The sequence below is a fragment of the Myotis nattereri genome, assembly GCF_964212035.1.
Source record: "Myotis nattereri genome assembly, chromosome: X".
Classification (NCBI taxonomy): Eukaryota; Metazoa; Chordata; class Mammalia; order Chiroptera; family Vespertilionidae; genus Myotis; species Myotis nattereri.
Window position 1 is genome coordinate 1,534,785 of NC_138078.1, and position 16,652 is coordinate 1,551,436.

The 16,652-nt window shown below is 46.1% G+C and overlaps 3 protein-coding genes across 3 annotated transcripts; all 3 read left to right on the top strand.

Moving 5' to 3' along the window:
• Positions 1-206: 206 nt before the first annotated feature.
• On the top strand, positions 207-551 carry LOC308511058 (protein p13 MTCP-1-like; the record flags this gene model as incomplete). The annotated part of the gene is made up of 1 exon (XM_081081068.1): positions 207-551. The coding sequence occupies one exon, from the start codon at positions 207-209 to the stop codon at positions 549-551; it is 345 nt and encodes a 114-aa protein (XP_080937194.1).
• Positions 552-5,489: 4,938 nt separating this feature from the next.
• Positions 5,490-5,828, top strand: LOC308511059 (protein p13 MTCP-1-like; the record flags this gene model as incomplete). The annotated part of the gene is made up of 1 exon (XM_081081069.1): positions 5,490-5,828. The coding sequence occupies one exon, from the start codon at positions 5,490-5,492 to the stop codon at positions 5,826-5,828; it is 339 nt and encodes a 112-aa protein (XP_080937195.1).
• Positions 5,829-10,024: 4,196 nt separating this feature from the next.
• LOC308511060 (protein p13 MTCP-1-like) lies at positions 10,025-10,363 on the top strand (the record flags this gene model as incomplete). Its single annotated transcript, XM_081081070.1, has 1 exon — positions 10,025-10,363. One exon carries the CDS (start codon positions 10,025-10,027, stop codon positions 10,361-10,363), a length of 339 nt encoding a protein of 112 aa, XP_080937196.1.
• Between the last annotated feature and the right edge of the window lie 6,289 nt (positions 10,364-16,652).

Consider the following 16,652-nt stretch of genomic DNA (forward strand, 5'->3'; position numbering starts at 1 on the left):
CTAAAGCTAAAAAGAAAGAAAAGTTGAGATTTATAAATTTGCAAAGTAAACCAAAGGCAACCACAAACACAACCGTAAAAACCATGAAGATTAAAGCCGAGGTAAAATGCGTTTGGAGACCCCATCCCCTGTCTTTCAATACCAGGACCGAAGTAGCGAGAGGCTCTGAGAACTGTGGCTGTTACTGCTTGGACCACGGAGGGGACATGGCCGAGCTCCTGACGAGGGTGCACCTCACCTCGCACCCCAAGTGCCTGAGGATCCGTGGGCACTTAGTGTATGAGGACGAGATCAGGCGCACATGGCTGCATCTCGTCATGGACACAGGTGTAATGCAAGTACGGTTGCACCAGGAAGACATCCCCAGTGGGCATATCGCACTCACCACCAGCCAGCTAACCTCGAGCACCATGCCTCTGATGTGGACGCTCCACTCTGGCAGCCACTACATGGACCCCATGGGCCGCTTCTGGCGCATCGTGCACCACATCAAGGAGAATGGAGTGGAGGAAATGATCCTTGAACTGATGGAAGACTCTCAGGACACGTGATGGGGTCCCTGGCTTTGTCAACCTGAGCCCCAGTAATGCTGGCCTGTCAGTGGGCGTGTATCATTCTGTTCACCTATTTAGTAAACTCTGTTGTTTTATCTGCCACCCCCTGGGTGCGAGGGCATGTTGATGTCTCTCTTTCTCTTTCTCTCTGTCTCTCTTTCTCTCGCTGTCTCACTCTGTCTCTCTCAAATCAATAAAAGCAATTTGAGCCAATCTGGTGTTTCTCAGTGGTTGAGGGACAACCTGTGAACCTAGAGGTCGCAATTCGATTCCTGGTCAGGGCACAGACAAGAATTGACCAATCATCCCTAGCTTGTTTGGCTCAGTGGATAGAGGGTTGGACTGTGGACACTGGAAGGCCCAGGTTCGATTCTGGTCAAGGGCACATGCTCTGGTTGTGGGCTTGATCCCCAGTAAGGGGCGTGTAGGGGGCACTTGACGTATGATTCTCTCTCATCATTGATGTTTCCCGCTCCCCTCCTGCATGAAAATATTCCTATATAATAAAAGCCTAATATGCTATGTGTTTAATCGTCCGGTCATCTGTTCAACCAATTAAAGCATAATATGCAAATGATATACTAAGTTGATCAAATGCTCACTATGACATGCATTGACCAGCAGGGACAAGACATTCAGACTGGTAGGTCAGATTGCAGCTGGGGTCTGGCTTGTCAGAACTGAGTGAGACATGCTGGACAAACCCTGGAGCCCTCCCATGTTCCCTCCCCAGCTGGCCAACCTCCCGTGTCCCTCCACAAACCAAATGGGGCACCGGTGGGGTCCCTTGGCCTGGTCTGTGCCATCTCATAATCTGGAACTCTCGGGAGATGTCAGAGAGCTAGTTTCGGCCGTTCCCTCCAGGCCAGGCTGAGGCACCACATTGGTGCATGAATTCATGCACCGGGCCTATAGTGAAAATATATTAAACAGAGAAAGACAAGAAAAAGACCTTAAGCCTGAAATTATTATCCCAGCCCCTGTTGACAAAGCTCGAAGACATCACTGGAAATAATTTTCATTTCAATGACCAGCGTTCTCATTGTTTGATCTCCTGAGGTTCATCAACCTATACTACCCTCTCCAAAAAAAGAACGGATGTTTGGGGATTAGGGGTGTTTTATGCTGATCATCTCTTTCCTTTGAGGAATGATGAGGGATGCCAGGGCTCGTCTCCTGAAGGCTCAAGCCGGGTCTGTGTATGGCTTTAGTGTCTAGCTCTGGATGCAGTTGGGTTTTTAGTTGTGTTTAGCACTAAACAGCCCCAAACAAAGACCAGCAATCATAAAATTGATCTAGCATTGCACCAGAGAGGGGCGGCTGGAGAGGGAGCTGGAGGGAGCCCCAGAAATCAATTTCAGGGCATCCATGGTTGCATTAAAGAGATCAGGGACTGCTGATTAAATTCTCCTCTTGCAGGAAGGTGTTTGCAAATGCAAATTGAGCCCTTTAAGGCTGAGGACCGGGTTCTGTGAAGGAGGTGTATACCACTTGCTTTTCTCATATTCAAAATATTGCACTTCCAGCCCAGCCAGCGTTGCTCAGTGATTGTGCATGGACCTATCAACCAGGGCATCATGGTTCGATTCCCGGTCAAGGGCACATTCCCAAGTGCGGGCTCGATCTGAGTAGGGGAGGTAAGGGAGGCGGCCGATCCTTGTTTCTCTCTCATTATGGATGTTTAACTCTTTCCATCCCTCTCCCTTCCACTCTGAGTAAATAAAATCATTTTAAAAAATATTCACAATTTTTGCATTCAGATTACCTGCACATTGCTTTAAAATACTTTATTATTTTCTTTGGTTTAACATACTAGGGCGGTAGTCATTTAAAGATGACATAGGGCCTGAGCTGGTTTGGCTCAGTGGATAGAGCGTTGGCCTGTGGACAGAAGGGTCCCAGGTTCGATTCCAGTCAAGGGCACATGCCTTGTTTGTGGGCTCGATACCCGGGGGTGAGGGGGGCGTGCAAGAGATAGCCAGTCCATGATTCTCTCTCATCATCACTGATGTTTCTATCTCCCTCTCCCTTCCTCTCTAAAATAAATAGTAAAAAATGTATATTATTTTATAAAAGAGCCCACACATTGAGATCTGTCCTGTGTCGAAATGCAGACACTCAGTCTCGTGACCACTTTGGGCTCGATTCCTTCGAGAGCAGTATGAGGGTGACATTTGAATTATGTTTTTTTTCTCTTATTTTATTTTATGATTTTATTTTACTTTATTTTATTTTATTTTATTTTATTTTATTTTATTTTATTTTATTTTATTTTATTTTATTTTATTTTATTTTATTTTATTTTATTTTATTGTTTTATTTTTTCTCCTAAATGACAACAGGCAGATGTCTGACATTTCCTTAGAACCCCATTCATCTTTCCTTCCTAATTGGGAAGAGTTTGCCTCAGTCCAGGTCATTGAGCTGTAAGTTGTTTATTATTTTATTTTATTTTATTTTTTCCGAGAAGAATGGAAAGGGAGAGAGTTAGAAACATCCATGATGAGAGAATCATGGATCAGCTGCCTCCTGCACATCCCTCCCTGAGGATCAAGCCCACAACCTGGGGATGTAACCTTGAACCAGAATCAAAACGGAGACACTTCAGTTCAAAGCCTGACACTCCATCCACTGAGCCAAACCGGCCAGAGACAATTTGATTTTTTCAAAGGGTGGAAACGCCTTTAAGAAAACAAAGCCACTCAGAATTCATGTCACATTAATCACATGAATTCATGTAATTCATGGGAATTACAACTCACCTCCCCATTCTTTCCACATTGTTCCTGCAAATGCAGACTCTGACTAATAATGAAGCTTGTAGGTAAACAACATGTTTGTATAAAAATCCTAGGAACTGTTTTTAGAAGATATAAACTCTGACCTTCCCATTTCTGGGAGATTTGATGTCCTTCAACCTTAAAACAAGGACGATAAAGGCTAGGATGACGCACACTGGACCGTCACCTGACCACTTGCAAGATCCTTATCAGATTGGATTGTGCCTGTGGGCACGTAGAGAATTCCTCAAGCCCCGCCCCCTGACCTCTTTGCTCTGTTTGCCCTCTCCATCCTTATAAAAGCCTCTGCTTGCACTGAGATGTGCAGATGAGTTTTGGGACGAGCTTCTCCCATCTTCTCAGGTTGCTGGCACCTGAATAAACCTCTCCTTCCTCACCACCACAGTTCTCACAGGACTGGTTTCTGGGGTGTGAGTCAGGGGAACCTTGTTTTTTCTGGACACATTCCTGATACATGGACTCCTTGGAAAAGGTGTATCATGGCCATTTTCTTTCTTCTGCAGGTGACAAGACGAAGCATAGTCTGCTCACAGAGGAAAAGAGAGAAGAACGGGGGTTTGCCTTCACAGCAAGAAGAACAAGTAAGAAAAAGATGTATGGGAGGAGGAGGAGGAGGAACTGGAAGGATTGGGCATGGAGTCTGAACTGAGGGAGCAATTTGGACTTTGTGGACTGAAGTGAGTTGAGCAGCAAAAGCATACAGCTCCTGCCAAGAGCATGGCTGAGGTTTGGGGAAGCGAGAGGTCATTCTATATGTGAGGCTATGGGACTTCAGGAATCCTCCTTTCTGTTTCACCTGTCTCTTTGCTTCCTGTATGCCTGATCAGCTATTCCAGGTATCTGTCTGTCCATGAATATTTTGGTCTTGCCTCTCTCACCAGCACTTGAGAAGCAAGACCGCTGTTGATAAGCCCACCTGGATGCAGACGTAACCTTTGTTCCTCTGCCAGCTGTTAAATGTAAAGAATATTATTTGCATATTACTAGCATGGGTGGGTTGTTCTATGGTTTGTGAGTCCCTCTGAGATGATCAGTAAGAAGGTGGTGGTGTCAGCACAAAAAGAAAAGTAGATCCAACAACAAAGTTTTAATTAAGAAAAGAAAAAAAGAAAAGAAAACTAAGAGCCTGATCAGCATGGATTAGGTGTTTAGCTTCAACCGAGGAACCAGGAGATCTCAGTTTGATTCCCTTTCCAGGCACATGCCCGGGTTACAGACTTGATCCCCAGTAGGAGGTGTGCAGGAGGCAACCAATCCGTGATTCTCTGTCATCATTGATCATTTTCCTCTTTCTCTCCCTCTCCCTTGCTCTCAGAAATCAGTAAAACTATATGAAAAAAATGAAAGAATAGTCATGGCACAGTAAAGTAGATCATTGAATCAATGCAATCCTACATAATAAAAGGCTAATATGCAAATTGACCAAATGTCAGAACAGCTGGTTGCTTTGACACACACTGAGCATTGGGGGCAGATGCTATGTCAGGAGCTCTCCACTGGTGGTCAGTGCACTCCCACAGGGGGAGCACCGCTCAGCCAAAGCAGGACTCACAGTTGCCGAGCACAGGGGTTGGTGGGAGCCTACACAGCAGCACTCAAGCGGGCCTAAGTTGTCAGTTGGACATCCTTCAAGGAGTTCCGGACTGGGAGACCAGACTGAGGGACCCCCACAAGTGCATGAATTTTGTGCACTGAGTCTCTACTAATATTTTACTCTGTATGGTGTCAGATGCGCATGAGATTAATTGCATTGTTTCTTAGTCCATTATATAATGTGAAATAATTGGGGTGTAACTCTGAAATGAACCTAAGGTTGTATGTCAACTCATATAAAAAGTGTTTTAAATAATCTATTGGACTGTGTTACCTTCACGGAGTCAAATTTTACTTCACGTACGTTTTGTACAGTTTATTCTAGCAGAGAGATCTAAACCTCAAAAGAAACAAGAGTTGAGATTTATAAGTTTGCAAAATAAACCAAAGGCAACTACAAACACAACCACAAAAACCATAAAGATAAAAGCTGAGGTAAAATGCGTTTCGAGACCCCATCCCCTGTCTTTCGATACCAGGACCGAAGTAGTGAGAGGGTCTGAGAAGCTGTGTCAGTTGTTCCTTGGACCACGGAGGGGTCATGGCAGAGCTCCCGTCAAAGGTGCACCTCACCTCGCACCCCATCTTCCTGAGGATCCGTGGGCATGCGGTTTATGAGGATGAGGACCAGCGCACGTGGCTGCATCTCGTCATGAACACAGAAGGTGTCCTGCAAATACGGTTGCGCCAGGTATACATCCCCAGTGAGGATATCTCACTCAACACCAGCCCGCTGACCTCGATCACCATGCCTTGGATATGGAGGCTCCTCCCTGTAGGCCAGTACATGGACCCCATGTACCGATTCTGGCGCATCGTGCACCACGTCAAGGAGTATGGCGTGGAGGAAATGATCCTTGAGCTGCGAGAAAACTCGTAGGACATGTGATGGGGTCCCTGGCTCTTGTCAACCTGGGTCCCAGTCCTGCTGGCCTGCCGTTGGGACGTGTATTGCTCTGTTCACCTTTTTAATAAGCTCTGTTGTTCTATCTGCCACGCCCTGGGTGAGAGGGCACACTGATATCTCTCTTTGTCTCTCTCTCTCTCTCTCTATCTCTCTCTCTCTTTCTTCTTGTTCTTCTTATTATTGTTCTTGTTCTTCTTCTTGTTTTTCTTGTTCTTTATCTTCTTCTTCAACTTCTTCTTATTTTTCTCCTGCTCCTCCTCCTCCTCTTTCTCCTCCTCCTCCTCCTCCTCCTCCTCCTCCTCCTCCTCCACCTCCTCCTCCTCCTCCTCTTTTCTCTCTCTGTCTGTCTCTCTCCCTCTCTCTCAAATCAACAAAAGCATTTTGAGCACGGCTGGTGTTTCTCAGTAGTTGAGGGACAACCTATTAACCCGGAGGTCATGGTTCGATTCCTGGTCAGGGCACAGACAAGAATTAACCAATGAGCCCTAGATTGTTAGGCTCAGTGGATAGAAGGTTGGACTGTTCAAGGGCACATGCTCTGGTTTTGGGCTCCATGCCCAGTAAGGGGTGTGCAGGAGGCGCCCGATGTATGATTCTCTCTCATCATTGATGTTTCTCGCTCCCTTCCTGTATGAAATCAGTCCTATATAATAAAAGACTAATATGCTAATTGTCTCGTCAAACAGTCATCTGTTCAACCAATTACAGCATAGTATGCAAATGATATACTAAGGTTGGCTCAGTGGATAGAGGGTTGGACTGTAACTCTGGAAGGTCCCAGGTTCGATTCTGGTCAAGAGCACATGCTCTGGTTGTGGGCTCAATCCCCAGTAGGGGGAGTGCAGGAGGCACCCGATGTATGATTGTCTCTCATCATTGATATTTCTTGCTCCCTTCCTGTTTGAATTCAATCCTATATAATAAAAGCCTAATATGCTAAGTGTCCTGTCGACCGGTCATCTGTTCAACCAATCAAAGCATAATATGTAAATGATATACTTAGATTGCTCAACTGCTCGCTATGACATGCATTGACCACCAGGGACAAGACATTCAGACTGGTAGGTCAGCTTGCTCCTTGGGTCTGGCTGATCTGGACTGAGCGAGACATGCGGGACACACCCTGGAGCTCTCCCATGGTCCCTCCACAGCTGGTCAACCTCCCGTGTCCCTCCCGAGACCTAATGGGTCACAGGTGGGTGCCTTGGCCTGGTCTGTGCCCACTCATAATCTGGGACCACTCTGGAGAGGTCAGAGAGCCAGTTTCGGCCGATCCCGGCAGGCTTGGCCAAGGCAACTCTCAATATCCCTTCCTTTCTGAGTCAATTAAATCATTTAAAAAAATATTGTAATTGTTGCATTCAGATGGCATGCACATTGTTTTAAAGTAGTTTATTATTTTTTTGGCTTAACATACCAGGTGGGTAGTCATTTAATGACTACCCAGCGCCCGTGCTGGTATTGCTCAGTTGATAGAGCGACGGCCTACAGACTGAAGTGTAACGGGTTTGATTCCAGTCAAGGGCACATGGCCAGGCTGCAGGCTTGATCCCCAGGGGGGGGTGTGCAGGAGGCAGCCAGTCCATGATTCTCTCTCATCATCATGATGTTTCTATATCTCACCCTTCCTCTCTAAAATCAATAAAATATATATATGTTTTTTTACAAAAGAGCCCATGCCTTGGGATCTGTCATGTGTCGCACTGCAGACACTCTGTCTCGTGACCTCTTTGGGCTCAATTCCTTCGAGGACAGTATGAGGGTGACATTTGAATTTTTTTTTCTCCCTTATTTTATTTTATTATTTTATTTTCTTCTCCTAAATGCAAACAGGCACATGACTGACATTACCTTAGGGCCCCATTCATCTTTCCTTCCTAATTGGGAAGAGTCTATCTCAGTCCAGGTCATTGAGCTGGGAGTTGTCTTTAATTTTTTTTTTCCAGAGAGGAATGGAGAGGGAGAGAGTTAGAAACATCCATGATGAGAGAATCATGGATCGGCCGCCTCCTGCATGTCCCTCATTGGGGATCAAGCCCACAAGGTGGGCATGTTCCCTTGACCGGGAATCAAACCCGGGACCCTTCAGTTTGCAGGCCGACACTCTACCCACTGAGAAAACTGGCTAGGACTTCTTTGACATTTTTAAAGGGTGGAAATGCATTGAAGAAGGATTAAGCATCACAGCATTCATGTCACAGTGAGAATTACAACTCACCTCCCCATTTTTTCCACATTGTTCTTGTAAATGCAGACTCTGACTAATAATGAAGCTTGTTGGTAAACAGTATGTTTGTATAAGAATCCTAGGAACTACTTTTAGAAGTTATAAACTCTGACCTTCCCAGTTCTGGGAGATTTGATGACCTTCAACCTTAGAACCAGGAGAACAAAGCCTAGGATGACGCACACTGGACTGTCACCTGACAACTTGCAAGATCCTTATCAAATTGGACTGTGCCTGTCTACACGTAGAGAACTTCTCAAGCCCCGCTCCCTGACCTCTTTGCTCTGCTTGGCCTCTCACTCCTTATAAAAGCCTCTGACTGCACTGAGATGTGCAGATGAGTTTTGGGACGAGCTTCCCCCATCTTCTAAGGTTGCTGACACCTGAATAAACCTCGTTCCTTCTTGACGACCACCTGTCTCCCGGGACTGGATTCTGGGGTGTGAGTCAGTGGTAACTTGTTTTTCTGGACACATTCCTGGTACATGGACTCCTGGGAATATATGTATCATGGTCATGTTCTTTCTTCTGCAGGTAACACGGGGAAGCAGAGACTGGTCACAGAGAAAAGGAGCAAAGAAGGGTGCTTTGCCTCCAGAGCAAGAAGAACAGGTAAGTAAAAGGTGGATGAGAGGAGGAGGAGAAAGGACTGGTGATGGTGTCTGATCTGAGGGAGGAGTTTGGACACTGTGGACTGAAGTGAGTTTAGCAGCCAAACCATACAGCTCTTGCCAAGAGCATGGCTAAGGTTTGGGGACAGGAGAGATCATTCTATATGTGATGTTATGAGACCTCAGGAATCTGCCTTGCTGTTTCATGAGTCACTTGCTTCCTGTTTGCCCGATCAGCTATTTCAGGTATCTTTCTGTCCCTGAATATTTTAGTCTTGTCTCTCTCACCAGCACTTGGGAAGCAACACGGCTGTTAAGACTCCCACCTGGACGCAGATGTTAGCTTTGTTCCTCTGCCAGCTGTTAAAGGTAAAGCATAGTATTTGCACGGGGTGGGTTGTTCTATGGTTAGTGAGTTCCGTCTGAGATGATCAGAAAGAAGGTAGTGTTGTCAGGACAAAAAGAATAGTTGAACCAACTACAAAGTTTAATTAAGAAAAAAAGAAAAGAAATAAATAGAGCCGGGCTGGCATGGCTGAGTTGTTTAGCTTAAACCTAGAAACCACGAGACATCGATTTGATTCCCAGTCATGGCACATTCCGGGGTTACAGACTTGATCCCCAGTAAGGGGTATGCAGGAGGCAACCAATCCTTGATTCTCTGTCATCATTGATCTTTCTCTTCCTCTCCCTCTCCCTTCCTCTCTGAAAGCAGTAAAACTATATGAAAAAAAAATGAAAGAAAAGTAATGGCACAGTAAAGTAGAGCACTGAGTCAATGCATTAAAGTAGGCCTAAGCCATCAGTTGGACAAACCGTAAGGGATCCTAGACTGTGAGAGTACATAGGGCTGGCTGAGGGACACTCCTGAGTGAATAAATTTTGTGCACTGAGACTCTAGTAATATTATAATAACTGTGTATGGTGTCGTATGGGTATGAGATTAATTGCATGGTTTCTTAGTCCATTATATAATGTCTAATCATTGGGGTGTACCCCCGAAATGAACCTAACGTTCTATGTCAACTGTCATTTAAAAAATGTTTTAAAATTCCATAGGACCAAGTTACCTTCATAGAATCATGTTTTACATTCAGTACATTCAGTACACTTTGTTCTAGAAGAAAGATCTAAAGCTGAAAAAGAAAGAAAAGTTGAGATTTATAAATTTGAACCAAAGGCTACCACAAACACAACGGTAAAAATGATAAAGATAAAAGCCGAGGTAAAATGCATTTGGAGACCCCATCCCCTGTCTTTCGATACTAGGACAGAAGTAGTGGCAGGCCCTGAGAAGGTGTGGCTGTTGCTCCTTGGACCACGGAGGGGTCATGGCCAAGCTCCCGTCGGTGGTGCACCTCACCTCGCACCCCATGTACCTGAGTATCCGTGGGCAATCGGTGTATGAGGACGAGCACCAGCGCACATGGCTGCATCTCGTCATGGACTCAGGAGGTGTCCTGCAAGTACGGTTGTGGCAGGACGACATCCCCAGTTTGTATATCGCACTCACCGCCAACCCGCAGACCTCGAGCAGCATGCCTTGGATGTGGACGCTCCACCTTGGCAACCAGTACCGGGACTCCATGGGCCGGTTCTGGCGCATCGTGCACCACGTCAAGGAGGATGACACGGAGGAATTGATCCTTGAGCTGATGGACGACTCGTAGGACACATGATGGGGTCCCTGGCTCTTCTCAACCTGAGCCCCAGTCCTACTGGCCTGCAGGTGGGATGTGTATAGTTCTGTTCACCTTTTTACTAAGCTCTGTTGTTCTATCTGCCACCCCCTGGGTGCGAGGGCAAATTGATGTCTCTCTCTCTCTCTCTGTCTCTCTCTCTCTCTCTCTCTCTCTCTCTCTCTCTCTCTCTCTCTCTTTCTCTCGTTCCCCCTTTTTCTTTTTCTTCTTCTTCTTCTTCTTCTTCTTCTTCTTCTTCTTCTTCTTCTTCTTCTTCTTCTTCTTCTTCTTCTCCTTCTTCTTCATCTTCTTCTTGTCCTCATTTCTTTCTCTCACTCTGTGTCTCTTTGTCTCTCTGTCTCTCTCTGTCTCTCTCCCTCTCTCTCAGATCAATAAAAGCATTTTGAGCCAAGCTAGTTTTTCTCAGTGGTTGAGAGACGACCTATGAACCCGGAGCTCACAGTTTGATTCCTGGTCAGGGCACACAGAATAATTAACCAATGAGTCCTAGCTTGTTTGTCTCAGTGAATACAGGATTGGACTGTGGACTCTGGAAGGTCACAGGTTAGATTCTGGTCAAGGGTATATGCTAAGGTTTTGGCCTAAATCCCCAGTAGGAGGCGTGAAGGAAGCACCCAATGTATGATTCTCACTCATCGTTGATGTTTCTTGCTCCTTTCCTGTATGAAATCAATCCTATATAATAAAAGCCTAATATGCTAAGTGTCCAGTCGACTGTTCATGTGTTCAACCAATCAAAGCATAATATGGAAATGATATACTAAGGTTGCTCAACTGCTCACTGTGACATGAATTGACCACCAGTGACGAGACATTGAGACTGGTAGGTCAGCTTGCTGCTGGGGTCTGGCGGATCGGGACAGAGTGAGACTGGTTGGACATGCTCTGGACCCTTCTATGATCCAGCCCCTTCTGGCCAACCTCGCACATCCCCCGCCCCCGGCGCCCATCATGCACCTGTGGGGTCCCTTGGCCCGGTGTGTGCTCTCTCGTGATTTGCGACCCCTCGGGGGATGTCAGAGAGGTGGTTTTGCCTGGGTCCCCGCAGGCCAGGCCTAGGCAGGGCACTTGTGCACGAATTCCTGTACTGGGCCTCTAGTGAAAATATATTAAACAGAGAGAGACAAAGAAAAGGCCTTAAGCCTGAAAATATTAGCCCAGCTCCGGTAGACAAGGCTTGAAGACATCACTGGAAAGTTTTCGTTTCAATGACCAGCATTCTCGTTGTTTGATCTCCTGAGGATTGTCAACCAATACTATTCTCTCCAAAAAAGAAACGAAAGTTTGGGGGATTACGGGTGTTTTATGCTGATCATCTCTTTCCTTTGAGAAATTACTAGGGATGCCAGGGCTCGTCTCCTGAAGGCTTGAGCTGGCTCTGTGTATGGCTTTAGCATCTAGCTCTGGATGCATTTGGATTTTTAGTTGTGTTTAGCAGTAAAGAGCACTAAACAAAGCCAAGCGATCATAAAATTCATCTAGCCTCGCACCAGAGAGAGGTGGCTAGAGAGGGAGATGGAGGGATCCCCAGAAATCAATTTCAGGGCATCCATGGTTGCATTAAAGAGATGACTGACTGCTGATTAAATTCTCCTCTTGCAGGAAAGTGATTGCAAATGCATATTGAGACCTTTAAGGCTGAGGATTGGGGAGCATGAGGGATGGGTTTCTAAGGTGTGTTTCTCATGTTCAAATACTGCACATCGGACCAAGCCGGCATGGCTAAGAGGTTGATCATCGACCTATAAACAGGAGGTCATGGTTCAATTCCCGGTCAAGGGCACATGGCCAGGTTGCCGTCCAATTGCCAGTAGGGGGCCGTGGGGGAGGCGGCCCATTCGTGATTCTCTCTCATCATGGATGTTTCATTCCCTATCTCTTTCCCTTCCTCTCTGAGTCAATAAAATAATTTCAAACATATTAGCAAGAACAGGTAAGACAAAGATGGATGGGAGGAGGAGGAGGAAGGATTGGGGAAGGAGTCTGATCTGAGGGAGGAATTTGAACTTTGTGGATAGAAGTGAGTTTAGCAGCAAAACCATACAGCTCTTGCCAAGAGAATGTCTGAGGTTTGGGGAAGGGAGAGATCATTCTATATGTGATGTTATGAGACCTCAGTAATCCTACTTGCTGTTTCACCAGTCTCTTTGCCTACTGTTTTCCCGATCAGGTATCCCAGGTATCTGTCTGTCTCTGAATATTTTGGTCTTGCCTCTCTCAACAGCACCTGAGAAGCAAGACCGCTGTTAAAAAGCCCACCTAGACGCTAAGGTTAGCTTTTCTCTGCCAGCTCTTAAAGGTAAAGCATATTATTTTCATATTACTTGCACGTGGTGGGTTGCTCTATCGTTTGTGAGTTCCCTCTGAGATGATCAGAAAGAAGGTGGTGTAGTCAGGACAAAAAGAAATGTTGAACCAACTGCAAAGTTTTAATTAAGAAATAAAGAAAAGAAAAGAAATAAAAAGAAAAGAAAAGAAATAAAAAGGAAAGAAAAGAAATGAAGATAAAAGAGCCTGGCTGGCATGGCTCAGTTGTTTATGTTAAACCTAGGAACCAGAGGTGTCGATTCGATTTGCAGTCATGGCACATGCCCAGGTTACAGTCTTGATTCCCAGTAGGGGGCATGCAGGAGGCAACCCATCCGTAATTCTCCGTCATCATTGATCTTTCTCTTTCTGTCCCTCTCCCTTCCTCTCTGAAATCAGTAAAACTATATGAAAAAAATGAAAGAATAGTCATGGCACAGTAAAGTAGAGCATTGAGTCAATCAATATAATAAATGGCTAATATGCAAATCTACCAAAGAGCAGAATGACTGGTCTCTATTGCACGTACTGACCACTGGGGGCAGATGCCCATGGCAGGAGCTGTCCACTGGTGGTCAGTGCACTCCCACAGGGGGAGCACCGCTCAGCCAAAGTCAGGCTCACAGCTGCCGAGCACAGGGGGTTAGTTGGAGCCTCCAAGGAAGCACTAAAGCAGGCCTAAGTTGGCAGTTGGACATCCCTCTAGGGGTCCCGGACTGGGAGAGGGTGAAGGACCCTCAGGCTGAGGGAATCCCCTGATTGCATAAATTTTATGCACTGAGCCTCTAGTAATGTTATAATAACTGTGTATAGTGTCAGATGGATATGAAATTAATTGCACGATTTATTAGTCCATTATATAATGTCTAATCATTGGGGTGTACCCCTGAGGAGAACCTAAGGTTCTTTGTTAACTGTCATTTAAAAAATGGTTTTAAAATTCCATAGGACCATGTTACATTCATAGAGACATATTTTCTATTAAGTACGTTTTGTACAGTTTGTTCTAGGAGAGAGATCTAAAGCTAAAAAGAAAGAAAAATTGAGATTTATAAATATGCAAAATAAACTAAAGGCATCCACAAACACAACTGTAAAAATCATAAAGATAAAAGCCGAGGTAAAATGCGTTTGGAGACACCAATCCCTGTCTTTCGATGCCAGGACCAAAGTAGCCAGAGGCTCTGAGAAGGTGTGGCTGTTGCTCCTTGGACCACGGAGGGGTCATGGCTGAGCTCCCATCGATCATCCGGCACCTCACCTCGCACCCCATCTGCCTGAGGATCCGTGGGCAATAGGTGTATGAGGACGAGAACCAGCACACATGGCTGCATCTCGTCATGGACCTAGAAGGTGAACTGCAAGTCCGGTTGTGGCAGAACGACATCCCTAGTGGGTATATCGCACTCAGCACCAGCCCGCTGACCTCGAGCACCATGCCTTCGATGTGGACGCTCCACGTTGGCAGCCAGTACCTGGACTCCATGGGCCGGTTCTGGAGCATCGTGCACCATGTCAAGGTGGATGACCTGGAGGAAATGGTCCTTGAGCTGATGGATGACTCGTAGGACATCTGCTGGGGTCCGTGGGACGTGTATAGTTCTGTTCACCTTTTTAATAAGCTCTGGTGTTCTATCTGCCACCTCCTGCCTGTGAGGGCACATTGATGTCTCTCTCTCTCTCTCTCTCTCTCTCTCTCTCTCTCTCTCTCTCTCTTCTTGTTCTTCTTTTCCTTCTCCTTCTCCTTCTCCTCCTCCTCCTCCTCCTCCTCCTCCTCCTCCTCCTCCTCCTCCTCCTTTCTCCCTCTCTCTCTTCTGTCTCCTTGTCTCTCTGTCTCTCTCCCTCTCTCTTAAATCAATAAAAGCATTTTGAGCCAAGCTGGTGTTTCTCAGTGGTTGAGGAATGACCTATGAACCTGGAGGTCACAGTTCGATTCCTGGTGAGGTCACAGACAAGAATTAACCAATGAGCCCTAGCTTGTTTGGTTCTGTGGATAGGAGGTTGGACGGTGGACTCTGGAAAGTCCCAGGTTCGGTTCTGGTAAAGGGCACGTGCTCTGGTTGTGGACTCGATCCCCAGTAGGGGGCGTGCAGGAGGCACCCGATATATGATTCTCTCTCATCATTGATGTATCTCACTCCCTTCCTGTATGAAATCAATCCTATATAATAAAAGTCTAATATGCTAAGTGTCCAGTCAACCAGTCCTCTGTTCAACCAATCAAAGCATAATATGAAAATGAAATACTAAGTTTGCTCAACTGGTCACTATGACATGCATTGACCACCAGGGACAAGACATTCGGACTGGTAGGTCAGCTTCTGCTGGGTTCTGGCTGTTCGGGACTAGTGAGATGGGCTTGAAATGCCCTGGAGTCCTCCCATGGTCCCTCTCCAGCTGGCCAACCTCCCGTGTCCCTCCCAGATGTAATGGTGCACCAGTGTCGTCCCTTGGCCTGACCTGTGGCCTCTCGTAATCTGGGACCCCTCGGGGGATGTCAGAGAGCCAGTTTCGGCTGAACCCCACAGGCCAGGCCGAGGCACCACACTGGTGCACGAATTCGTGCACCGTGTCTCTAGTAAAAATATATTAAACAGAGAAAGACAAAGAAAAAGACCTTAAGAATGAAAATATTAGCCCACCCCAGGTAGACAAGGCTCCAAGATATCACTGGAAATAGTTTTCATTTCAATGAGCAGCGCTCTCATAGTTTGATCTCCTGAGGTTCGTCAACCGATACTACCCTCTCCAAAAAAAGAACGAATTTTTGGTGGATTAGGGGTGTTTTATGCTGATCATCTCTTTCCTTTGAGGAATTACGAGGGATGCCAGGGCTGGTCTCCTGAAGTCTCGAAAGGACCCTCTGTGTGGCTTTAGAGCCTAGCTCTGGGTGCATTTGGGTTTTTTAATTGTGTTTAGCACTAAACAGCCCCAAACAAAGCCAAGTGATCATAAAATTCATCTTGCATTGCACCAGAAAGAGGCGGCTGGAGAGGGAGCTGGAGGGAGAAACAGAAGTCAATTTCAGGACATCCATGTTTGCATTAAAGAGATCACTGACAGCTGATTAACTTATACTATTGGAGGCCCTAACCAGTTTGGCTCAGTGGACAGAGCGTCGGCCTGCAGACTGAATGGTCCCAGGTTCTATTCCAGTCAAGGGCATGTGCCTTGGGTGTGGGCTTATCCACAGTAAGGGGTGTGCAGGAGGCAGCTGATCGATGTTTCTCTCTCATCGATGTTTCTAACTCTCTCTCCCTCTCCCTTCCTTTCTTTAAAAAATCAATAGAATATATTTTTTAAAAAAATAAATTCTGCTCTTGCAAGAAAGTGTTGGCAAATGCACATTGAGACCTTTAAGGCTGAAGACTGGGGAGCGTGAGGGATCTGTTTCTAAGGTGTGTTTCTCAAATTCAAAATATTGCACTTCGGGCTCAGCCAGCTTGGTTCAGTGGCTGAGTGTCGACCTATCAACCAGGAGGTCACAGTTCGATTCCTGGTCATGGTCCCATGCCCCGGATGCGGGCTCAATCCCCAGAGCGGAGTGTGTGGGAGGCGGCTGATCCGTGATTCTCTCTCATCATGGATGGTGCTCTCCCTCTCGCTATTCCTTCCTCTCTGAGTCAATAAAAACATTTAAAAAATTATGAAGCATGTGTTGCATTCAAATAAAATGCCCATTGTTCTAAAATAGTTTATTATTTTTTTTGTTTTAAAACACCAGATGTCATTTAAAGACGACCTAGCACCCGAGCTGGTTTGGCTCAGGGGATAGAGGGCCCGCCTTTGTAAAAAATATATATTTTTATTGATTTCAGAGAGGAAGGGAGAGGAAGAGAGTTAAAAACATCCATGATGAGAGAATCATGGTTTGGCTGCCTCCTGCAAGTCCCTCACTAAGGATCAAGCCCACAACCTGGGGATGTGACCTTGACTGGGAATCAAACCTGGG